Here is a 27,512-nt window from a genome sequence, read left to right as displayed (position 1 = left end):
TCGTCATTTGACGTAAAATTCCGGCGTGATATTTTTTTCTGAATAGTCAAATGGGTACATCAGGTAAGTTAGACACGTGGGTTTGAAGTACCGACCCTGGAAAATATTCTTCCCATTACGAGCTGACAATACAACCTGAATGACATACCGGCAAAAAAAAAAGTCCAACACGAGAAGGGCCGGGCATCGAAGGAGGGACCCCAAACCGTTCGTATCCAAACTTGTATGAGTGACCCCTTTTCCTTGTATACGAACGTGGATCACTCGCGGAAATTTTGCTTTAGGCATTGTTTTTCGTTTTAGAACAATGTAAGATGCAAGCTTTCTGCCATCAGCTGTTACAGCAAGCATTGCAGTACTGTACATGACTGTTTTTGTGCTTCCGGTAGCGCGTACGATAACACTGTATGTTCCTTTCTTATCGATTGTTCGACTTTGTTGTATATGGAAACTGATGCGGTTCCTATACGGGATTTCAAATATTCATTCACTTTACGCTTCCCAATCACAAAGCGATGAAAATAGTTGAAATCATTGGTCATTTTTTGGCATAATGTTGTTCTTCGTCGAAGAGAAAGTCCATTTATCTTCATAAAATTAATCAAGCCTCGGCTAACCTTCAAATTCGAGACATTAATCCCGCGGCTATTTCTCATTCTTTAAAATACAGCATTTCGAGAGAAACGGCTTATCCAACATTGCGTAACTAAATCATATATTTAAGCAGATAATCCTCTACTTACGGAAACTTGCCGCTTTTTGGTCCGCGAAATGTTTTGCGAGACTTGTTGGCCGCTTGAAGTGCACTTCTGTTACCGCGGTAACGCACGTTCCATACAGTATATACACTGAATACAGTATATGCTGCCCGCTGCTCTATTCCCTGTGTTTCGGCGTTAACTGATCACCGCGAGCTTGTATGATGCAGTATTACTCCAATACTGTGGACTGACAAACAATTTTGAGATCACAGAATGTCCCGTACCCGAAACACCAATACTGTGGACTGACAAAACAATTTTGAGATCACAGAATGTCCCGTACCCGAAACACTCGTAAAACTAGTGCAGTGGGATTTCCTTATGGCTAATAACAGCACGTTGCCCTGTGTTTGGAATGCCCGCTTTCCCATTAGGAAGCCTGCTACTTGAGTAGTTGACAACTTTATTTCGAAACGCATCCGGAGCTGAGTGATGGATGTTCCAAGTTGTGGGTGCGTCAAATAGGTGAACATTTTCTTTTTCTCCACTTTGGACCCAACAATATTGGGATGCGTAAATTATGAAAGGGCGTTAATTACGCGAGAAAATACGAAAGTTTCCTTTATCAGGCGGTAAAATGGACGGAAATTTATAGGTATTTCTGAACACTTGGAGATAACGTTTGTTATATTTTTGGCCATAACGAGAAAAGAAAATACCAGAAACTGTCACCGACACAATCCCCTTAAAAACATTCAACTCAACAATTCAATATGTCCCATATATTATTAACATACGACTTTGACAGAGGGGAAAGCATAGAAATGCAAGAAAAAACACGTGGCCTACAACTCCGATGAAACTACGCACAGAAACGATGTTAACAGCGTGCGAACAACACAATAACAAACTCATTCTTTCGTCCCGATTAACTGAGTGGTTAGCGAGCGCTAGCCTCTTGCTTGCAGGACGATTGCCGCCCCGAATCCCAGCTGTATAAGGCGCACACGCTGCTGCGGTGAGCGGGAAACACGATACACGAAGGCGACGGACGAAACGCTTACGAAATAAAGCATCAAATAAATACGCTTAAAAATGAGGTTTCGTAAATTACACAAGCACATAAGAATTTATCCTAGGGGAAGAGTATTGGCCGTACTAGAGGTTATATTAGTCAAAAATCGGAAAATGAGTTAAAAACCGGTAAGTTTCCGGGTAAATCGGAAGGGTTGGCAGGTATGCGAAAACGTTACATACAGACGGGCCTTATTATTGGACCGTTCTGTTTTCTTATATTATGTATACTTGCTGATGTACCGGTACCCATGCTTCGCTACGGGATTCTCAGAAAGACTGAGACGTTGTGGTTTTGCTAACTGAAGTCAACATAGGACATTACAAAAACGTCAGTAGGAATGTAGCGATTAAAAGCAATGTTATCATATATACTCAATCAAATGGAAAACAGCACTCTTCTGCCATTATTCCGTTAAATATGCACACTGCTCATTCCAATCAGTGTCTCAGTAGGGAGCGAATAGCTCGAATGCTATGATGAACCAGTGTTTTATGTACCAGTAGTATCAGAAAATTTATGGACCAGAGGTATGCCATGCTAAAGAAGAACGTTATCTAACTCCCGCCAATATTCAGGCAGGCTGTTACACTCGGTGAGACCGGGCGAGTTGGCCGTGTGGTTAAGGGCGGGCAGTTGTGAGCTTGTATCCAGGAGATAGTGGATTCGAACCCCACTGTCGGCCCTGAAGATGGTGTTCCGTGGTTTCTGATTATCACACCAGGCAAATGCTGAGGCTGTACCTTCATTGAAACCAAGTCCGCTTCCTTCACACTCCCTTTGTATACACTAAATTTTTTAACATCTATCACATATAATTTACAAACTATTCAGGTCAATTTAAATCCAGAGTTTTCTTTAGTGTCTGAATATGTAATGTATTCTCAGACACGTGTTCAAGGTCAACTGGCTTAGTTGTGGTGTACACTCACGCTTCTATAGAAGCATATTCCAGGGATATGTTGCCAAACCTTTGAAGCCATGAATTCCAAAACAGCACAAGTCCACATTTTGACGCTATATGAGTTATGGGTATCGTTGGAATCGTCTCGTCGTAGGCTTTCACTTGGCAATCAGAACAGCACAAAATATTCGTTTTGTGCACATCTATTTTGAGTAATGATAATCAAAATATCACAAGTGCATGAACAAATGCTGTTCTGACTCTAAACACATATACTTGTACTGAGTTGAAGAAGAGGAAGCAGGACACTGTGTACACTCCTCAACAATGGATAGACATCATGGAGAAGAGTGCTAGGAATATACACATTGTTCACGTTGATCAATCCATGATTATGGATTACAAAACCTTCTTTGCAAAAGTAAACCCTGTGCCACTGTCTAAACATGAAGGCCAGTGGAAAGTCACATCATACAAGATTATTCAGTATCACAGCAATGATGTGACTGTTAGCACATCAGCTACTCGACTAGTGACACAGACATTTCAATTTAAAGAAAAGCGTGTTTGTAATTTGGCAGCTTTAAAGAAGGCCTACTACAGTGAACTAAAGTTGAAACCACCGAAAGCAAGAGACATTTCGAAGTATATACTATCCACTGACACACAGCATTGGCCATACTTTGAGCGTCTACTACATTATGGAAACTCTGACAATGATAATGCTGCTTCAGAAAGTGACTCCTGGGATGCAGACTGAACATTTCTTAGGGTCATGTATTTACTGATATCTTTGTGAATATGTTTTCACCAAAATTAAACCCTCACCATGTATTTGTATGCAATTAAACAGATGTTAATAAAAGTAATATTAAAAAGAAATCCAATGATTTCTAAAACAGCAAAAAATACAGTTTTTATATCTTTTTTATTCTGAAACCGTTCATAGTTTTGATGTAATATTTTGCAAGACACATACACCTTGTAATATCTGTGCACAGAAAAAAATTCAAAGGAATAGCTTTAGTAGGTTTGAAGATATGAAAAAAAAAAATAAATAAATAAACACAAAAAAACCGTTTATCTCCAAACTTTAATGAGTGGACTTGTGCTGTTATGGAATTCACAGCTTCATTTCTTCTTAACATGCCCCAAACACCTTCTACAGAGTTTGAGGTTAAGGCTGCACAAGAACCGAGTTGAAATCTGGGTCACATGCACACGAGCATTGTGGCAAATGACATGAAAATCATTTTCAGTACAAATGGCAATGGAATGGAAAAACAATAACATGACTGCACTTTGTAAATTCTGACCTCCTTAAAATGTTTTCACTATTCTCTAATTTTCAAGTTAAGTTCTGCCCCATGTGTTTTTTCCAAATCAGTTTTGATCTTTCAAGTTTTCTAGTTCATTCTGACACCATGTTTTATAACCATTCCCTTGTCACTGATACGCAGTAGATACCCAGCCCATCTGATAACATCAGATTCCTTAAAAAGTTCACAGAGCTGAAATTGTATTTTTTTTTTTTTGGTCTCCATGTCCCTAAACATGGCCTAAATATGGGTATCAATATATATCTTTTGAATATACCTATGTGTCCTTAATCAGATTTTGAAAACAGCTATGTCTCAGAGGCTTGTGCTAGCACTGTTCTTACGAGAGTCATATACTAAATAAATTTAGTTCAAGTTATTACTTGAGACTTCTGAAACCATACTGAGGAGTATCTGTTCAAAGGAACCTATTTCCACCCTAAGAAAGTTATGGAAAAACATAAGGAAATGTATAAATAAATGCACATGGAATGTACTCATGACCTGGTATGATACTACGTTTAAGGAAGCACATCTTTCTGGTCTGGATTGCTCATGGCATTCAATAGAATTCAACTACTGCAATGCATGTGGATGAAATACCTCTAAAAAAACTGAAGTGGAAATAGCACCTTTTGAACAGACACTCTCCAATTATAACACCTATTTGCCAAAAGCATCCACTTCTAATTTTCAGCGCTATCACCATTTTTCAACAAACCTGTGGTCCACGGTGGATCAAACTACGTACAACTTCAGTCTTACATGAACCAATCTCTCCGAGTGAGTTGGCCGCGCGCAGCTGTGAACCTACATTTGGCAGATAGTGGGTTCAAACCCCACTGTCGGGAGCCCTGAGGATGATTTTCTGTGGTTTCCATTTTCACCCCAGGCAAATGTTGGGGCTGTACCTTAATTGAGGCCACAGCCACTTCCTTTGCACTCCTAGCCCTCCTATCCCATCGCCGCCATAAGCCCTACTATCTGTGTCGGTGTGAGGTAAAGCAACTTTGCAAAAGACTATCCTCATTTTTTCCGTATTGAAAGTCTGTTAAAAGGAGAACAATAAAACTTTGATTTACACCTATTCAATAGAGTAAAAGCAATTATAAAATTAGGACCTCATCCTTATTTTATTGCTTAATTGTTAAAACATAGGACATGTTTCGTTCATATTTTGAACATCTTCAGCTATAAATATTCTTACAAGGTTAAATTGGTAACATTGTTCTAGAACTTACACTTATGGTTTGCAGTTAACAAACTTATCCATAATAAACTTTAAAAAAACCTCTTAAATATAAAGCGTTTATATATTACGTTGTCTTATTGGAAATAATATGACTATTTGTTGAGTTTAAAACTTTAAAACCTTCTTCTAATATTTAAAATACAATGCCATTAGTTAGTCTCTGAATAAATTTACAATCTGTTAAATTGCTGAATGTTTTAAAATTATTTGTTGTATACACATTAAAACATCTTGTTACAAATGGCGTAAACATTTTCACATGTTGTACGATATGGAAGTGAAATCTTAATACACTCAAAATGACAAGCTAAGGATAAGACTGAGACAGGTCAATGAAAGTGAAAAATTTATTCTAGCCCATACCAGAAGACATAGTGCACTGTAAACACTACATTTCGCCAGCAAAGGCAAAAAAGAACGTAAAAAGAAAAATGCATACACATATTACTACCAGTCAAGTGATAACTCGGAAAGCGGTGATTCAGATCACACTCAAAACCGAATTGTTCAGGCTGAAAGGTAAGTTGATATTAGTATTGTTATAACTATCAGCATAACAAATATGGTGAAGTTCCTTGATTTATACCGTATTCAAATTATAATGATTCCTCACATAGGCTGAATACTGACGAGTTTTCAATTCTTCTCGTACAACCGTAGACATAGTAAAATGTAAAGCATGGTATCATTGGGGACACGACAACCAAGGTAAAAGCCTACCATGGCCAGATAATGCGTCCTCAGGTACTGATGGCATCAGGGAGTGGACTGTAGCAGACTGGGAAGATGACACCTGGTTGGATTGCTCGCATTACCCCTTGAAAGAAAATCCAGGACTTACTCCATAATCATAGTGGTATGAAACTGACGACAGTGTAACGAGTGCGTGGCGTTTTTTGTTGACAAATAAATATTGAAACTCATAAATCAATGTACAGAAACAGAGGCAAAAGGATAATAATGAGTAACCGTGCGTATCGAGAACGAAGATATAATTTCAATAGCAGTCAAAATGACCGCGTCGGCGGTTCCAGGTATATAATATATTCCGGCGGTTCTAGCGTTAAAGTTTATTATGGATAAGTTTGTTAATGGCAAACCATAAGTGTAAGTTCTAGAACAATGTCACCAATTTAATCTTGTAAGAATATTTATAGCTGAAGACATTCAAAATATGAATGAAACATGCCCTATGTTTTAACAATTAAGCAATAAAAGGATGAGATCCTAATTTTATAATTCCTTTCAATGAATTGAATAGGTGGAAATCAAAGTTTTATTGTTCTCCTTGTAAAGCAACTTGAAAAAAAAAAAAAAAAAAGGTTAAATCTCAGTATATCCAACTCCATGCATGCAATCCTTCTTTGTTATCACTATATACGCTAAGAATTTTTTTAATTTATTTTTTTATTTATGTTGCAGTGACAGAGATAGTTCTTATGGCAACAAAGAAATAGGAAAGGGCTAAAAGTGGGGAGGAAGTCACCATGTCCTTAATTAAGGTACAGCCCCAGATTTTGTCTTATGTTAAAATGGGAAACCATCTTCAGGGCTACCAACAGTGTTGTTTGAATCCACTATCTCTCGAATGCAAGCTGATAGCTACGTGATCCAAACTGCGCAGCCACTCTTGATCAGTGCGGTATGGCTTAGTAGCTTCATTAATTTCCAGGTTAAAATGCCAATAAATGCCTCTGGTTTGTAAACAACTACCCGCATGATGCAGTCCTTAATGGCTACACTAAATTTTATTTGTCTTCAGAAGTTTGTTCACTTCAAAAGTCTTATCATGCTCTTATATTTATTCACATATTCTTTAAATTCCTTTGGCATCACTTATTCACTACAGGCTCTGTCTCTAGTACTTCTTGTCGATTGTACATATATTGACTGTCGTGCTGTTCAGTGTTCAGTCTGTAAGCCTCTGTGAATTAAGCAGGTCCCTCCATAACCCTCCATTTGCAACTAGATCAGTGGCTTTATTTAGTTAGACATCTCTTACCTTTAAATCTGAATCTAACCACTGCCGCCTCAAAATCTTTGTGCTTCTCTTACCTCCCAAGCTGAGTCCATTACTCTTCTCCATCTGCCTCACATAGTTCCACCAATGAAGTTGATTTAAAACATCCATTACAATTAAAACATAGATAAATGGTAGTGATTGCTGTTGTTAATTAAGAAGTTGTCAACAAACCTTTTCACGACAAATAGGTCAACAAAACTTTTCACAGTCTTTTGCATATATGTACAGTATATGTTGAATGAAGGCTTCCCATTGTGCTTTAAAGATACAAAGTCCTCTTAGGATGTGCTGAGCGTAGATCACAGCATCAATGGCATCTGCTGGTAATCCAATAATTTCCTTAACAGAGCCCTTTATGACTTTGTCAATGTCGCTGAGAAATTTTGTTGTTCAGGTCTTTAAGAGGTGTACATTGGAACAGTACACCAGCTGTGGCCAAATATACTGGTTGATAATATTTAAATTCTTATCAGGAATGAGAAGATGAAGTAAGGTGGGACTTACAGAATGCAGAAGTATTCAGTCAGCAGTATGTAAAGATAGTTGGATATTATAATGACCAGGTAGAGGAGGTTACTAACACTGGCAAAGTACAGAAATTTACCAATGATAACAAAGACATTACAAAACAATACAAAAGTTGAGAGCAAGAAAAAGCAGCTGGGATAGATAAGATTTCTACGGATATACTCCAGGCAATGGGCTGGGATATAATCAGCTATGTGGGAAACGATAAGGAAAGGAACACGATTGTAGAGGGTAATCTCAATTTACCAAATGTCAATTGGGAAGGTAATGCGGACAGGAAACATGACCAACAAATGGCAAATAAGTTAATATGGAAAGGGCATCTAATTAGAAAGTGATGGAACCAACTAGAGCAGGGCCATCCAAACAGCGCTCCAAGCCAGTGCTCCGAGCGCTTTGGAGGGAAGGTAGTTTCGGTAGTGGTGGGAGGAGCTTGGCTGGCCGATCCATCAGTTGCTAGTCTTGTCCAATGCGCTTTGTTGACAGCGTGTAACTAAATCAATTTCGCAATTGCCATGACTGAACATCATACAAAAAAAAAAAAAAGGAGTGGTGAAGCAGCAGCCTTTAAAGAAAAATGGGAATTTTCATTTTTCTCTGCCAAATGTTTAGTGTGCCACCGAGATTTAATGGGTTTAAAAACACACTATTTGGAACGGCACTACAGTGCCAACCATTGGGATGATTACGGTGATTTGACAGACGCCAGTCACTAATCGAAGTTGGAAGAATTGAAAGATAATTTCAAGCAGCATTATTATGTATTATTGTTTTAATTTGAATATGCTTGTTTACAAACGGGAATGAAGAAATGATTGAATTATCTGAAGATCACTAAAATTGTGACTTGCCGTATTTTTGTCTGACAGGAGATTGAGGAGAGTGAGGTTGGTGGATCCATTTTACGAGCAAGCAACAAATGTTCACTGCGAATTGGCAAAGCTGGGAAACCCTTCACGGAAGGGGATTTAATCAAGGAGTGACTAATGTTTACGGCAGCATGTATTTCTCCTATGGAGCTAGCTGAGAAATTTGACAAAATCTCTCTTTCTCCTCAAACTGTTGCTTGCAGAATAGACGATATGGCCGTTGATATGGAACAGCAATTAATGGAGAAGGCAGCACATTTTGTGTCCTTTTCCATCACACTCGGCGAATCAACCGACATTGCGGACACAGCTCAGCTCGTTTTTTCATTCGAGGGGTGGATAAACGATCTCCGGGTCACCGAGGATTTCCTAGACTTGATAGCTCTCGAAGACACCGTTACCGGTTTTGATATTTTCCAAGTTGTGGAGGGTGTTTTGAGTCAATGCGATTAAAATCGGAGTGGTTGACGTGCGTATCGACGAATGGAGCTCCTGCTTTACGTGGTCTACGTACGGGGATCCTCAGCTATGTAAAATTAAAAAGCTGAGAGCGGTAGTACCCTAATGGCGGCGATCCATTGCTTGATACACCAGGAGGCAATCTGTGCAAAAGTCGCCAAGCTTAAACACGTAATGGGTACAGTTGTGCGAATGGTAAATTCTCTTCGTTCCCATGGATTCACGCACCGTCATTTAAAAGAGTTCTTGGATGACACTGAAGCGGAGTATCCGGATATCCCGTACCATGCAGAAGTAAGATGGCTGAGCAAGGCGAAGGTGCTTCATCGGGTTTTTTGCTTGCGGAACGCAATAGATACCTTTTGTGACATGAAAGGGCGGCCCTAAATTTTGCGTGATCCTAAGTGGGTGTCGGACTTAGCATTTTTGAGTGACATTACTGCTCATCTGAATACTTTGAACATTTTGCTTCAGGGAGAAAAGCACAATATCTGCAATTTGGTTGAAAAAATTCAAGCTTTCAAAAGAAAATTGATTTTGTGGGAAAACTTGCATGCAAGGAACACCGGACATTTTCCATTGCTTGAAACAGTGAAAGAAGGTGTCGACTTTGATGAGTACTTGCAGGTAATTCGCCGATTACAAGAAGAGTTTGAAAAGAAATTTTCAGAATTATCAGAACTCCAAGTAGTGTTAGATGTATTTGTTCGACCATTTTCTCTTAGTACAGACGTTCCACAGCTATTTCAATTATAATTGATTGAACTGCAGTGAAATGTTCGTCTTAAAGACCGCTTTATAATGTCACGAAGTTTAGAAGAATATTACAGTGGCTTTCCGCACGAAGAATACCCCATTTTGTATAAACATGCATGTCAAGTTCTGTCAATGTTCGGCTCAACGTACATTTGTGAGCGTTTCTTTTCGGTTCTTAAGCTTACCGAAAGTAAACATCGTGCACGATGAATGATAGAAACTTGCACAATTGTTTAAGAATAACTGTGTCCGGAAATATCGTACCAAATTTGGAAAAGATTGTTTGCTCCAAAACTAAAAGCTCGTAGAAACGACTGAGCAGAAGTCACTCACAGCCTGTACTATCTGTTCATAATGGTAAAATTTTGTTGAATTTTCCTCTCAGATATGTTAAAATTTCAGCTTTGAATAAATTACACCATTCTTTATTCTGTTTCCTGCATATTCCATACATCGGAGCACCTTTCGATTTGTATATTCAGTATATTTGTTATGGCAAAACAGCTCTATCAATGTGATGTCAACAAACCCACAAAAGCCATCGGCCGCACGACTGTACGTACATATCTAGTCAGCACGGTATGAAGATCGTCCGTCTGTCTCAGGTCCCCTCGATGCCACACTGTAATGGTGGTAGGGGAAGGAGCGCTAGGCTGACTGCCCAGTGCTCCCCGAGCACGGGCGCGCTCTCGGAGCGCAATGACTGGATGGCCCTGAACTAGAGGGAAGAATATTCTGGATGTAGTGCTGGTTAAACCAGATGAGCTGTATAGAGAAACCAAAGTAACAGATGGTATTAGTGATCACAAAGCTGTTTTTGTGGTAGTTAAAAATAAATGTGAAAGAAAGGAAGGTATTAAAAAATTAGGACTATTAGGCAGAACCGTATGGCTGATAAAACAGGCAAGAGGGAGATTTTAAAAGGTAACTATGATTGGTAGAAAACGGTAAATAAAAATGTAAACAAACTCTGGGATGAGTTTAAAGCAGTTGTTGAGGAATGTGAAAATAGGTTTGTACCTTTAAATGTGGTAAGGAATGATAAAGACCCACCTTATTATAATAGAGAAATAAAGAGACTAAGAAGGAGGTGCAGATTGGAAAGAAATACAGTTAGAAATAGCTGTGGAACTAAGGAGAAATTGAAGGAACTTACTAGGAAATTGAATCTAGCAAAGAAGGCAGCTAAGGATAACATGATGGCAAGCAGAATTGGCAGTCATACAAATTTTAGTGAAAAATGGAAGGGTATGTATTTTAAGGCAGAAACAGGTTCTAAGAACATCATTCCAGGAATAATTAATGAACAAGTGGAGTGTGTATGTGAGGATCTTCAAAAGGCAGCAGTAGGTAAAGAATGTTGGTTACAAGGATAATGTCCAGATAGTGGAGGTGACTAATACTAAAGAAGTATTAAAATTTACCTATGACAACAATGACATTTACAGTAAGATACAAAAGTTGAAAACTAGAAAAGCAGTTGGAACTGATAAGGTTTTGGGGGATATACTAAAGACAATGGGTTGGGATGTGTGTTTGAGTCATCAGTGCATAGACTGGTTTGATGCAGCCCTCCATGCCACCCTATCCTGTGCTAACCTTTTCATTTCTACATAACTATTGCATCCTACATCTGCTCTAATCTGCTTGTCATATTCATACCTTGGTCTACCCCTACCGTTCTTACCACCTACACTTCCTTCAAAAACCAACTGAACAAGTCCTGGGTGTCTTAAGATGTGTCCTATCATTCTATCTCTTCTTCTCATCAAATTTAGCCAAATCGATCTCCTCTCACCAATTCGATTCAGTATCTCTTCATTCGTGATTCGATCTATCCATCTCACCTTCAGCATTCTTCTGTAACACCACATTTCAAAAGCTTCTATTCTCTTTCTTTCTGAGCTAGTTATCGTCCATGTTTCACTTCCATACAATGCCACGCTCCACACAAAAGTCTTCAAAAACATCTTTCTGATTCCGATATCAATGTTTGAAGTGAGCAAATTTCTTTTCTTAAGAAAGCTCTTCCTTGCTTGTGCTAGTCTACATTTTATGTCCACCTTACTTCTGCCATCGTTAGTTTTTTTACTACCCAAGTAACAATATTCATCTACTTCCTTTAAGACTTAATTTCCTAATCTAATGTTTCCTACATCACCTGTCTTCGTTCGACTGCACTCCATTACTTTTGTTTTGGACTTATTTATTTTCATCTGGTACTCCTTACCCAAGACTTCATCCATACCATTCAGCAACTTCGAGATCTTCTGCAGTCTCAGATAAAATAACAATATCATCGGCAAATCTCAAGGTTTTGATTTCCTCTCCTTGGACTGTGATTCCCTTTCCAAATTTCTCTTTGGGTTGGGATATAGTACCATATCTGAAGTACTTATTTGATTATTGCATGCAAGAAGGAGCTATACCAAACGAAGAGTTGCTATAATAACCCCTGTATATAAAGGAAAGGGTGATAGACATAAAGCTGAAAAAGCTGAAAAAATTTCAGGCCAGTCAGTTTGACATGCATTGCATGTAAGCTTTGGGAAAGCATTCTTTCTGATTATATTAGACATGTTTGCAAAATTAATACCTTGTTTGATAGAATACAGTTTGAGTTTAGGAAAAGTTATTTCCACTTAAGCTCACCTTGTAGCATTCCAGCAAGATATAGCAGATAACCTGGATTCAGCAGGTCAAATGGACTGTATCGAGATTGACCTATCTAAGGCATTTAATAGGGTAGATCATGGGAGACTACTGGCAAAAATGAGTGCAACTGGACTTGACACAAGAGTGACTGAATGGGTGGCTATGTTTCTAGAAAATAGAACTCAGAGAATTAGGGTAGGTGAAGCTTTATCTGTCCCTGTAATAATTAAGAGGGGAATACCTCAAGGCACAATTATTGGACCTTTATGTTTTCTTGCATATATCAACGATATCTGCAAAGAAGTGGAATCAGAGATAAGGCTTTTTGCAGATGACGTTATTCTGTACAGAGTAATAAATAAGTTACAAGATTGTGAGCAACTGCAAAATGACCCCGATAATGTTGTGAGATGGACAGTAGGCAATGGTATGATGATAAATGGGGTTAAAAGTCAGGTTGTGAGTTTCACAAATAGGAAAAGTCCTCTCAGTTTTAATTACTGCAGTAATGGAGTGAAAGTTCCTTTTGGGGATCATTGTAAGTACCTAGGTGTTAATATAAGGAAAGATCTTCATTGGGGTAATCACATAAATATTATTCTAAATAGAGGGTACAGATCTCTGGTCATGGTTATGAGGGTATTTAGGGGTTGTAGTAAGGATTTAAAGGAGAGGGCATATAAGTCTCTGGTAAGACCCCAACTAGAGTATGGTTCCATTGTATGGAACCCTCACCAGGACTACTTGATTCAAGGACTGGAAAAAATCCAAAGAAAAGCAGCTCAATTTGTTCTGGGTGATTTCTGACAAAAGAGTAGCATTACAAAAATGTTGCAAAGTTTGGGCTGGGAAGACTTGGGAGAAAGGAGACAAGCTGCTTGACTAAGTGGTATGTTCCGAGCTGACAGTGGAGAGATGGCGTGGAATGACATCAGTAGATGAATAAGTTTGAGTGGTGTCTTTAAAAGTAGGAAGGATCACAACATGAAGATAAAGCTGGAATTCAAGAAGACAAATTGGAGCAAATATTTTTTTATAGGAAGGGGAGTTAGGGATTGGAATAACTTACCAAGATAGATGTTCAATAAATTTCCAATTTCTTTGCAATGATTTAAGAAACTGCTAGGAAAACAACAGATAGAGAATCTGCCACCTGGGTGACTGCCCTAAATGCAGATCAGTAGTGATTGATTGATTGATTACATACAAATCAATACCAATTTTAGCACTATTTTCTTTTCTACATGTCTTTTCTACTATCAGGGTATTGTATCCGGTGATCTTGCACATATCGCAAAATGAGTTTTCGTTTTTCTTCATTGGCTATTAACCTCTTGACCGGGCATGATGAGTCAATTCATCTACCAATAATATTTACTCAACTGGGTAATAACTAGTTAACTCATCTAAAACCTTCGAAAACTGTTATCTGCTGGGTTGGACATGTTTTCTCATCACTTCTTATATTGAGTGTAGTTCTATAATCACTTTATAAATGTCAATAGGTTTCAGACTTACTGCACCACACTGCACACCAATATTTTATTGCATTTTCTTCTGAACAAAATTGCTAAGCATTTTCGTTTAGATAATGAAACTATTCCTCATCTCATTGATTCAGATGATGAATTCGATGATGCTCTTTGAATAAAGTGGATAACACAAGTGGTGAAACTCATAGTGAGCTTACGCCTGTACCATTATAAATACTCACTGAAATAGAGACTGAAGAAAAATTAAATTGAAGACTGACTTAGAATACTTTTTGTAACATCATGCACAGTACAGTATTTTCATTTTCCACTGCTTTTCTTGCTATATTGTTATACAGGATAAATTCATATAGTGTAATAATAATAATACTTCATTATAATAGCGGCATCGTTTTATCGGTTGTTACTTAGTGTTAAACGTAGTTTCATAATGTGGTTACAAAATGTCGCATGCAATATTGAATTACAGTTTGAGTTACCAAATGCAAATCAAAAGAAACCACTTTTCTCTTTGCCAAAATCAAATGATCATAAATATATCTTTCGGTCATGGCCATCCATCAACAGCTGCTAATTTCAGATGACCACCAGCAAGAAAACACAGCCTGCACGGTTGCTAGGTAACACTATCTGACCATCGATCCATACCTTACATCACAGCCTGCACGGATGATAGGGTTACACTACCGTTACACATTTTCCATTTTGTGACGCTAATTTCCATAACGCAAATTTTCAGATGACCACCAGCCATAAAACATATTTATGTCAAAACGGGCAGAACTAGATAACTTGTCTTCCACGAAGGCATGCATGCATAATGAGCTGGTCAAGTTCCTTCATCATTTGCAGAAGAGTATAACAGGCAGGACGAGTTCCTTCGTCATTCGCGGAAGAGCAATGGGCATGACGAGGTAACTTGTCACCATCATGATAATGGGCAAGATTAACTCATTTTCAGTCAAAATATATTCCCTGTGATGAATGTTAATTTCTCAGTGGAAACTCCCTGGTTAAGAGTCCATTGAAGTCTTGCATTAACTTCACTCCTCTCTCTGCCGTATCATTTTCCACCTTAAGATTTTTCATAGTCTCTTTGGTATTAAGGTAGAAATCATCAAGACCCATATTTCAGAAATCTAAATCTATGCTTCACTTCTTCAATATGTCAATACCCTTGACTGAAATGAACTCATCATTTCCCTTACCTGTGAAAGAGTTTAATCTGTAAATATACTGTAAATGTTGATATATTCTGAATAGCTTGTGCAAAACTACTAAATTTAAATGTATATAATTATCTACATGAGAAAAACTTACCCAAACATTTTGTAACTGCACCAGGTAGAAGAGTGTACCCCCTTTCGGTTCCCAAGGTTTCCCGCTTCAGATTTCTAACCATTTTTTTTTTTTGGTGTCATTGCTAACCTTACAAGTATGAAGGATGAGAGTTATCCACCTAATCAATACTTTATTATTATTATTATTATTATTATTATTATTATTATTATTATTATTTACATATTTTACACCCAAATTGGAGCACTTAAATCAATACATTTGAGTTAATTTCTTCTTTTTCTTCTCCCAGAACTTTCTCATCCTCTCTGACCTGGAAGCCCTTTGTGTGTCCGATATAGTACATTGTTTCAGTTCAACTGTTTTTTTGAGACTTATGCTTTTGTTCTTCAAAATCCTCTTTTCTTTTCTGTCTTTGATTTGTTGCCGAGTTATACCCAATTCTTCCAAATCATCCTGAACTTCTTTGAACCAATTATTACTGATTTTAGTTTTCAAAAAACAATCAATCAAATAGTTGTTTCAATATCCTGGTGTCTGGTAATCTTGATATGTGACAGAAAAAGGAAATTCTTCTTTTACGCATTGTAGATATTATTGATTCACATTCACGATAGACAATGTTGTTAGGCAACAATCTTCACTGTCCATCAACTTGGTGTTTTTTATTAATAATTGTTTTAAGAATTCTTCTATCAGTTTTCTGTAATTTGTCTGTTATAGATTTTACATTTAATTTGAATAAAGTTTCACTAGCGTACGTTGCCTCTGGTTTAACTATGGAATTATAGTGTTTCAGCTTAGCGTTTATCCAAAGAGATTTTTTTTTTATAGGTTGGCCAGGTAAGACTTTGTGCTTGTTTAGTTTTTCTGTGTTCTATTGCTTTTTTTTTTTCATTTTTCTTCCATGTTATTATTTCCCCAATCAATACTTTATTATACAAAGTGTCTAAAAATTTAAATTACATTAAAACACAATACCAATTTCGACCTGTTAAATAGGTCATCGTCAGCTGTTGATGAACCTGCTTATTCAATAGCGTCTGTACAGAATAAAACATTACTGAGATTAAACAAGAATGCCACTATTCTAGTAAAATGCAATGCTTAATGTCTAAATATATACAGTACATATATTACAGTTTTTGAAGTTAAAAGGCTTTAACTTCTTGGAGTCCCATGAATGCCACATATTTCAAACAATTTTTATATTATACTATAATGTTAAAAACAGGAAACAATTCTTAAAGTTTAAAGAGTCACTGATATCATTGTGTCAAGTTCAAATATCATATGCTGCATGCCGGCATTATGTCCAACGGTTGTGCAGGGTAGATACAAAAGTGCATTGTTGGGACGCAAATATGCGGGGAACGTTATGTTCCCGCTGTTGATGAACCTGCTTATTCAATAGAGACTGTACAGAATAAAACATTACTTAAGATTACACAAGAATGCCACTATTCTACTAAAATGTAATGCTTAATGACAAAATACATACATATGGTACAGTTTCTGAAATTAAAGGCTTTATCATCCTGGAATCCCATGAATGCCACATATTCCAAATTATACAGTGAAAAAGTTAATGAACAAGGGGAGTGTTGTGTGAGGAGCTAAAGAAGGCAGAAGTATACAGTCAGCAGTATGAAAAATTGTTGCTTACAAGGATAAAGTCCAGGTAGAGGAAATGACTAATACTAATTGCGTATTGAAATTTACCTATGATAACAAGGACATTTACAATACAATAAAAAAAGAGAAAAGTTGAAAAGCAGCTAGAATTGATAAGATTTCTGGGGATATACTGAAGACAATGGGCAATGGGTTAGGATATACTACCATATCTGAAGTACTTATTTGATTAGTGTTTGTATGAAGGAACTATACCATATGAATGGAGACTTGCTATAGTAGTCCCTGCGTATAAAGGAAAAAGGTGATAAACATAAATCCAAAAATTACAGGCCAAAAAGTTTAACATGTGTTGCATGTAAGCTTTGGGAAAGCATTCGTTCTGATTATATTAGACATGTTTTTGAAATTAATAACTGGTTCGATAGAAGGCAGTTTTGATTTAGGGAAGGTTATTCCACTGAAGCTCAAATTTTAGGATTCCAGCAAGATATAACAGATATTTTAGATTCAGGTCAGTTGGACTATATTGTGATTGATCTAAGGCACTTGATAGGGTAGATCATGGGAGACTGTTGGCAAAAATGAGTTCAACTGGACTAGACAAAAGAGTGACTGTATGGGTGGGTTATGTTTGTAGAAAATATAACTCAGAAAATTATAGTAGGCAAAGCTTTATCTGACCCTCTAATAATTAAGAGGGGAATTCCTCAAGGCAGTATTATTGGACCTTTATGTTTTCTTATGTATATAAATGATATGAGTAAAGATGTGGAATCAAAAGATAAGGTTTTTGCACATGATGTTATTCTGTTACAAGTTGCAAGACTGTGAGCAACTGCAAAATGACCTCGTCAATTTGTGAGATGGACAGCAGGCAATGGTATGATGATAGACAGAGTTAAAAGTCAGCTTGTGAGTTCTCTAATAATAGGAAAAGTCCTCTCACTTTTAATTACTGCGTTGATGGAGTGAAAGTTCCTTATGGGGATCACTCTAAGTACTTAGGTGTTAATTGAAGTAATCATATAAACAGGATTGTAAATAAAGTGTACAGATCTCTGCATACAGTTTTGAGGGTATTTAGGGGTTGTAGTACGGATTTAAAGAAGACGGCATATAAGTCTCTGGTAAGATCTCAACCAGGGTATTGTTCTAGTGTATGCCGACCTCACCAGAATTGGTGGTGGTGATTTTTGTTTTAAGAGGAAGTACAACTAGGTAATCATCCTCTGTGAACAAATTAAGTGGAAACGAAATTTAAAATAAAACAAAATTATTTATTCAACAAAGGAATTTTGAAATGAAGTACAAAATTTAAAAAAAAAATTATTGGATTAAGCCGAAAAATTACTAACGAATCACAAGGGGACGTGCGTTCCCTTAGTAACAGTACACTTGTAATTTACATACCCTTGAATACTCCACTGTCGCACATAAAGCGGATGCCGAGATCAGCAGTAGTCGCGTCATCGGCTAAAATGCGTTTGAGTGTTTTCTGTAGGCCAAGGCTCTGTCTTATGCCAGAGAGATTGGTGCAACGGTGAAGTCAGCAACACAAAAGAAAACACTGGGGGGTCTTCCCTCTTTAGGAGATATCCTCAGCCTGCACAATACTATGGCCTCTCTCCGTGAAGGCCGGAAAGAAGATCGCCACATGGAGGTTGTCTTCTTAATTGCTCTCAGCTTGTTGGGAGTTCGGACAGCTAGCCACCCGACTCCCAGGACGCCAAGATGGTTTGACATAGCTGAGAACAAATATCTTTAGCAGGTATATTAATAGGTCTTGGAGGTAAAAGTACCGCTTCCTTTGCAGCTTTACCCGCAAGTTAATTTCCCGCAATCCCAACGTGGCTTGGAAACCATGTGAAAGTGATTCTGGTGCCAGCATACTTAACCTGCCTAGAAGGTCATGAATCCGCTGCACCAGTGGGTGTTGCGAGGAAGAGGTTTCAATAAACTGCAGAGAGCTTAACGAGTTGGTACCCATAAGAAAATGGTTTCTTTCATCACCCAGTGCAAACTGCAGAGCTTCTAAGATGGCGTAAAGCTCTGCAGTATACACGCTACATACACTAGGAAGTGAGATCTTTGTGCTCATATCATCGGTGACCAAAAAGCATCCAACACTTTCTCCGATTTGAGAACCATCCGTGAAGATATGTCGTGCAGCCGGATACTGGTGAATGAAGTCCTGGAAATACCTCCAATAAACGGAGGAATCCGTGTGCACCTTGCATCCACGGAGTAGATCCATAAGTGTATCTTAGGCTGATGATGACTGACATAGGGTCGAAACTAGTCCCTTGATAACATATTGTAATGTTTATTATTATTTATCGATATGGCCAACTGTGGGCCACATTTACATAATCTTCCTTCTATCACGCAGACTGACACCCAGTGTATTTATAGACCTTGCCATTGCACTTATTGTACAGTATTGAGTAGGTGGAATAAACTTTTTAAATTATATATGGGAGTAGATCTAGGCGTATATCCGGTCGTAAAACCAAACATGGAGATACCTTGCTAAATGTCTGTTCAAGACCACCACCAATACCTCTATTTAAATCATGACACAAGCTACCAATTCGAAACCCGACTGGCCATGTGGCTACAGTAAAATGAAAATGTTAAAGGTTCACCTTTTCAATACCATGTGGCATTCGGCTGGTCTTGGTACCTCTGGTGGTACTGGGTACTAAAGATGCACTGATAGCTTGGATGTAGTGGCATTTCATGGATTTTGGCAGCATACGTGAGTAAAAACTGCTGCCTTCTTATTCGTAAAGATGGAACTCCCGCTTCAGCGAGTAGGCTGGGAATGGGGCTAGTACGGAAAGCTCCCGTTGTCAGCCTAACTCCATTATGGTGAACACTATCTAAAAGGCTGAGCGTAGATTTTAATGCTGAGGCATAGTCCATTCAGAAGAGGACCGTTACCATGTAGAAACGTAGCAACACCGTACGGTCAGCCCCCCACAAAGTGCCGCTGAGAAACTTGACAAGCATGTTAAGTCGCTTCATGCAGGCAACCTTCAACTCACGGATGTGGGGCGGCCACTTTAGTCTCTTATCAAAATGGAGACCCAGGAATCTGCAGGTGTCTGTCTACCACTGGTAAGACATTGTTTTGCAAGTGGAGCTCTGGTTCCGGATGCACAATCATCTGTCGACTCGGTTAATAGCTTGCTGAAGCTGTCTCTCAGCAAATGCCAACCTTCCGGAGCTGTAATGTAGAGCTAAATCGTCTACATACAGCAATGGAATGACTGTGGGCCCAGCAGCGGTAACTATGCCATTAATGACGATTGCGAACAGCGTGACACTCACTACAGATCCCTGAGGTACTCCAATTTCTCAAACGTAATATTGAGAAAATGCATTCCCTACTCGGACTCAAAAGAGCCATCGAAGCAGGGGAACTAGCACACAGCTGCACAAGGTGAGATCCAGGTGTGAGAATGTGCCAAGTGTGCTGCTGAAATGTGTCGGTTCCCCTGGATTAAGCACGCAAAGATTGAAAGGGTTGATCAATCGCTCGAACATCTTCCCCCTAGCACAGGAAGATGGAGAAACCCAGTGTGTTATGGGCATTCACCAATCAGATCTTGGAGTTCATGTACTTCAAGATGGCAATCCGGTGGAATGTACACGTTGCACACCGTTGTCATTACAGGCAACGGAGCACGAACTGCAACTGCATCCAGCTGAGCACAGAGCGGTAATTCATCGCTGAAGATGTCGGAGCGAACTAGGGTACAAACACCCCCAGACGCCACGCCATCCACAGCTACTCTGTCTTTAGAGGAAAGACGATGTTCTCTCATAATCGTGTCGTATCCAGGTCTCAAATAAGATTCCTTTAGAGGGAATATGGAGGCCGCAGAGACAGATATCAATTGACGTATCTCAACTAGGTGACAGAGATAACTACTGCAGTTCCACTGCAAAAGTGCCATTGTGCAGATAGGTAGCGCTTTGAATTTAGAGGAATTTCTTGCTCTTCGTTCGGTCCATACCTGCTAGGTTCCGCCGTTTTTGTCGGTGTCTTTTATGTAGTCATCACCATCCATGACAATGAGTCGTTCAGTCTTCATGGTCTCCTCAGAAGAGGGAGATGCGGTGACTGGGCACTCCGTGGACGGTTATCTCAGTGATCGGGAACAGTGGGCCTTCTTCCTGGAAGAACTAGGTTCCCCAGAAAGTGATCGCGCAAGAAGGCACCTGGGCCTCTCGCTCTTGCCCACCGTTTCTGTCTTTCTTGGAGGAGAACCGGCAGATGGCTTGCCGGTGTTCTTCAGGGATCCTATGACCCCCGACTGAGTTGGAGAAGGCTGCTTCTCCAATTTCTTAGGGAAGCTATGGGACTTCCCCTTCTTTTTTTTGGTCTGGGCATTAGAAGGAGGGCTGGACTTTCCAGCCCTATTTGGGGAAGTCTTTCCCTCGCCCTGTTTTGGGAGGTCTTCCCAGCCACATGTTCCTGGGAAGGGCCTCTCCCAGGCGACATTGGAAATAACGTGTGTTTCTTACTCCCAGGAGATCCCAAAACCTTCCCAGGATCTCCAGTTTCCTTCAGTACCTGCTCTTTTTGGTGGCTGAGACTTGTCGATGCTAGCAGTCTAGAGATAGATGGTGTAAAACTCTGTGAGGTGATCCGCACGTTCGAGACCTTTTCAGCAAAGGAGTTGGAGAACTCCGGAGCAGCCAGTGATTTTAATTTTTTCCGGGCGTCTGGATAAAAAAGCTTAACTAGAATTTCTATCTCCTGGATCTTCTTCTCCTGCTTGAATGTGGGACACTCCTTAGAGATAGGAGCATGCAAACCTGGACAGTTGACACACACAGGTGATGGTGTGCAGTCAACCCCAGCATGCTCACATTTCCAACACATTTTGCAGGTCGTCGAACCTTGACATCTCGATGAAGTGTGGCCAAACTTTTGGCAGTTATAACACCTCACTGGTGCTGGAATATATGGAAGAACAGTCAATCGGTACATAGCTACTTTTATTGCTTCAGGTACGGTCTCAGCGTCAAAGGTAAGGATGAAAGCGCCCATATCGAGCAGCTTGTCACCAACGCACCTCTTCAACCTCTTCATGTTGGTTACTCTCCGACGTGCAGGGTATCTGATCATGGTATCATCGGAACACTTAACCAAATCCCTGTGGAATATAACTCCCTTGCAGGAGTTTAGGGTTTGGTGCTTCTTGATTTTAACCTCTACCTTTCCGAATAATTTGGCTTTAAGTAGCCATCTGGACTGTTCAGCCGGTCTTGATTAGTACGAATCCATCACAAAGCTTGCGCATCTCGTCAACTTCACCACCAGCAATTTCTTCAATCCAATTACTAATCAAAAAAGGACATTCATCTAAAAATTTTACCATTGACCCTGGAAGCAACCAGGAAACGCGGTAGACACTCGTCACTTAATCTACAAGTACTGGAGTATATCACTTTCTTTTTGTTCTTTTTAAAGATGCCATTCTTTTGAAGGGTGCCACCCTTTGAAAGTACATAAGAAGACGAAGAAGAAGAAGAGAGAGGTTCCATTTTCAGTCCCACGAGAACCCGGGATAAGGTCGACCTTTGACAGAGCCCTGGTATGCCTATGTACTCCAGAGAGCGCCCGATATCTGGAGGGGGTCACTAAGAACTACTCTCCCAGTAGCAATGCATCACCTTGCCATGACCCAAAACTTGTAATTGGGGTAGGATAAAACCTTCGTACTAACCTATTCTACCCGAGGCAGAGAAGCTGGCTAGACAGGAAGAAGAATGAAATTTAAGAATGTGAGAATAGAAGAGTAGAAACAGTAATGAAGAATAAAGAGCACAGACGCCTCTCAAGCAACTCGGGGGACACTTTGTTAGTCTGGCCCTACATGGAGGCCAATTCAGCATGGGTAACCCTGAGCTGGCACAGCCCTCAGGATCAACAAGCACACAAGTCCCCACACTGACGTCAAAATCTTGATGTCCCTAGAGGGGGCCTCATCAGGATTACTTGATTCGAGAACTGGAAAAAATCCAAAGAAAAGCAGCTCGATTTGTTATGGGTGATTTCCAACAAAAGAGGAACGTTACAAAAATGTTGCAAATTTTGGGTTGGGAAGACATGGAAGAAAGAAGACGAGCTGCTCGGTTAATTGGCTGATGATGCTCACAAAAAGGAGTGAAACATGTAACATGTTAATCATTTAAAAAGGATATAAGTCCTCATTAGTTTATTATGTATTGAATAGGTGGTATTTAATAATATTATAGTAATTTGTACCACATGTAGATCTTCAATACAGACAATAAATGAAATTTATAACCTGTAATAAGTGGTATGTTTCGAGCTATCAGTGGAGAGATGGTGTGGAATGACATTAGTAGACAAATAATTTTGAGTGGTGTTTTTAAAAGTAGGAAAGATCACAATATGAAGATGAAGCTGGAATTCAAGAGGACAAAATGGGGCAATTATTTGTTTATAGGAAGAGGAGTTAGGGAATGGAACAATTTACCAAGGGAGATATTCAACAAAATTTCCAATTTTTTGCAATTATTTAAGAAAAGACAGGTAAACAACAAATAAATAATAATAATAATAATAATAATAATAATAATAATAATAATAGTGATTTTACTAGCTTTACGCCCCACTATTTATTTTTGTTTTCGGAGACGCCGAGGTGCCGTAATATTGTCGCACAGGAATTCTTCTACGTGCCAGTAAATCTACCGACTGCCTTATTTGAGCACCTTCAAATACCACTGGACTGAGCCAGTATCGAACCTACCAAGTTGGAGTCAGAAGGCCAGTGCCTCAACCGTCTGTGCCACTCAGCCTGCCACAGGTAAAGAACAGATAGGGAATCTGCCACTTGGGCAACTACCCTAAATGCAGATCAGTAGTAACCGATTGAGTGAATTCTCTCCTAAATACCATTAGGCCTATTCTATATATGCTACTGTATGTCATTTCACTAAAGAAAAATGTTTCAACTCACCTACAACTATTTGAAGGAGGATCTTTTTCCACATTTTCATGGCTCTCAGAAGAAGTATTGCTTACAAATGCTTGTTTATTACCAATAGAACTTCTTGTCACTTGGAGGGAATCATCACAGGCTAATGTATTAGAAGGTCTGGACCCAGAATTTGGAAGACTTTTATTTCTATTCTTATTAGAATGCACAAGATTGTTTATCACCGCTTTGTTCAACTGAAAGGCACCACCTGGAGGTTGGTTACAACCCTCAGATGAATTTCTGATGCCCTCTGCTTTATTAGCTGATGAATTTACAACACCTTCTGATTTATTACTTTGTTCTGATGTGCCTTGTTCAGCCAGTACTTGTACATCACTATCATCATCAACATCTATTACATCATGCCTAAAATCATTACTGTCATGATCACTTGCGTCAATTATAAATACTTCTTCATCGCCTTTTTCTTCTTCTTTCACAATGTTTGGTACAATCACTTTAGCCACAATCTCACTTGGTGGTAAGTTATTATTCACGCAAGTATCTGAAGGCTCTTCAGATTTTATGCAACGTACTAACTGATTTAGTAATGGCGTCTGGTTTGGAACTGTTGAAACAATTACTCCATTCCCATCAATATTATTTGATGCATGACAATTGGTATCAATCTTCTTTCCCTGAAAGTAAAAGAAAAGTAGAAATAACAAGTAATGTTATCGAAATCTAAAAACTTTGCTTGAAACCAAAACAGATTCATTTAAATGGATTTCTTTTCCATCAAAATTAATAAAATTAATCCCTACATGACATTACATCAATTAAGAGAGCTTAACACAATGAACATTAAAGAGCATCACATAATGATCATACTTCCATATCACTTTTTCTCATAGGTTCATTCTCACAGGAGGAGGGTAAGGAGAAGCTGGTAATTATCCACACGGGTACTAACAATGTAAGACAAGTAGGAATAGGTACTAACATATTGTTGGGAGATCAGAAGAATGCACATGCCCGGTGAGGCACGGGGCGGAGGGATTTTCACCAGCAGAGCCAGTGACGCAATGGTTACCACACCAACTCCACTACTACCCCGGCGACTTTATATTATCTTCTACTGGCAGCTATTAGCTCTTGTCAGTTGTAATCCAACAAACTGCAAAGTGTGAGTCAATGTTTTCGTGTAGCAGATAAGAGCCGATCTGTCTGGGCAGAACAGGAAGTTCATGTTTGCAGACCACATTTCTCATGCTTGCATTCTTCTCATCTCCACACAGTAGTTGGGGATGTGCAGGAACTGGTTATGACAGCGTGGGAGAAGTTTTGAGGGAGTGTTATATGTGGGATACTGTGTACAAGGGATACTGATTGGAGGGTGATAAGATATTTAAATGAGACTATGAAGTGGGTATGAGGAAAACTGAGAGTGAAATTTCTAGATCCTAACAGATGGGTAGGAAATAGGGATCTACACTAAGATGCCCTTCATTTGAATCACAATGGTAGCCCACGTACAAGTTATGGGATTCATTTAGAACAGTAATAGAGAGGTACATTCATGGAAACAGGGTGGATTAGGGAGTGATGATGACAGTACTGGAAGCAGGAAGTCAGGTAAGAATAAGTGTTAAACTGTACAAGAAATGTACAGTAAGGACCAGAATTAAGTAATTTAATAGATATGTATTGTTATATATAATTCAGTGTCCGTTTTATTAATGTAATTTAACCTAGGATCACCCAATTGGTACACACAATCTGCCTGTTAGGTGATCAGCCCAGAGGCTGGTTGGATCCTCAAATAACACCACCAAAGATTATGCAGTTACATGGAAACTGCAAACATACACACATAATTATATTCAATAATAACACTTCACTATTCAGTGACCATTTAAAAAGTCTTTTGTCCTCACAGCAAGTCTCCAGGTTGTTGGTATTTACCTGGAATGAGCAGTCCCTCTGTAATCTTAATTGACAGCTTTCATGTATATCCCCTTCACTTGCACCATTGGTCACTCCACTCAGCAGCTGCACGCACACAGGTTTGAACGTAAGTCTGTTAACAATCATAACACACGACTGCTATACACTTGGCTTGACTCCAGACAAGATCAATAACTCACACAATCAACTTGCTTGACTGTTCCACACATACTGAACACATATCACTCGGCAACATAACCCAACACCAACCACTACCACTGCTCACGGTGTGCCTTCTTTCATGCACCTGATGATGAAATTCCACTATCTTCGGGATGTGACCAGAATGCAAGCGTTCAAGTTTCACTTACCAGAAAATTGACAGAGGCATCAGTTGAAAAACACAATAGAAATGAAAGGGAATCCCATGCCCTCAAGCCAGTTGGCAGCTTCCCAGCAGCCCATGGGTGGGAGCGGTAGAATTATACCCACGCTATCCTCTGCCTGTCGGAGGAGATGATTAAAAGGGGCCTCAGAGGCTCTTAAGTTTGGAGCATGGTTTAGCAACCACAGGGCCCTTAGATGAGTCCTGGCAATGCTTCTATTAAATTAAAAAATAAGAGTAAAATATGTCTACCTTTTCAATACAAAATCAAGTAATGTGGGTTACATTAAGGAGAAATATTTATTGGAACTATTTTCAACCTATTTTTTAAGGTAATCATCAGCCAAATCTCAAGTTGCACAATGAATCTGATAGCTCATAGAAATTGTAAAAAGTCATGAAAACACAGTGGTTTGTCACTATAAATGTGAAAAAGTCTAAATTACTGTAAAAGTTTTGGACGATGCATAAAATGCATAAATTGATGCACTTAGCTGTTGAAGGAAGAATTCAAGAAGAATAATCTGGGCGATGAAGATTCTTGAGATTTGTATATATCACTCCTTATGAAGTTCTGATAGTTGCATTGCGATATGTTGGTCGTATTGCAGGTAAGGTCTCATTGGTGATCAAAGTTTCAGATTATGTTTAAAAATGCATACATCAATGAATATAGTTGTCGTTGAAGGATAACGAAGGTTCTTGAGAATTACGTATCACACGATGCAGAGTTTTAAAAGCTACAAATCATCAATGGTAGTAGCAGTGCTGAGAAAACAATCCATGCATACACAGTGAACAATGTAAAAAGATGGTAAATAGAAGTCATTCAAAGAGATTAAAGTCCTTAAAAAACTAAAAGTGTAAGTAGTGCTTGAAAGTTAAAAAAAATTTAAAATGGTGGAGAAGATTTGCAGTTCAGTGCAGAAATAAATGAAATGAATAAAGTTGTAAATAGTAATAAAAGCCAAATTAGCGAAATAGTAATCGAAAAAGGAAAAATAGAAAAAATTTTATTAAGAAAATATGTAATATGTGACTCGCCTTGCGTTGCTAAGTGTTGGACATATTGGATAACTTATGTGGCAGGAAGCAAGATGAAGGAAGAAAAAGAAAGGGAGGGGAAATTTTGGAAAGAAATGAGGAATGGAATGGGAGAAAAGAGGAGGGGTTAATTTAATGGGAATGGAAATGGGGGAAGAAAACGAATAGAAGAGGTAATAAATTATGTAATATGTTAATCA

At 38.8% G+C, this 27,512-nt stretch overlaps 1 protein-coding gene across 1 annotated transcript in view; it reads right to left on the bottom strand.

Annotated features, from left to right (window-relative positions):
- The window catches only part of LOC136858077 (uncharacterized), a 151,695-nt gene that overhangs the window by 65,896 nt on the left and 58,287 nt on the right, over positions 1-27,512 (bottom strand). The window contains exon 3 of the mRNA XM_068225412.1: positions 23,976-24,634. Within this exon, the coding sequence (XP_068081513.1) occupies positions 23,976-24,634 (659 nt within the window). The remainder of the gene's footprint in view (positions 1-23,975; positions 24,635-27,512) is intronic.

Source organism: Anabrus simplex, chromosome 1 (genome assembly GCF_040414725.1).
Source record: "Anabrus simplex isolate iqAnaSimp1 chromosome 1, ASM4041472v1, whole genome shotgun sequence".
Lineage (NCBI taxonomy): Eukaryota > Metazoa > Arthropoda > Insecta > Orthoptera > Tettigoniidae > Anabrus > Anabrus simplex.
The sequence above is the reverse complement of the archived record's forward strand: the minus strand, read 5'-3'. Positions and strand labels throughout refer to the sequence as shown.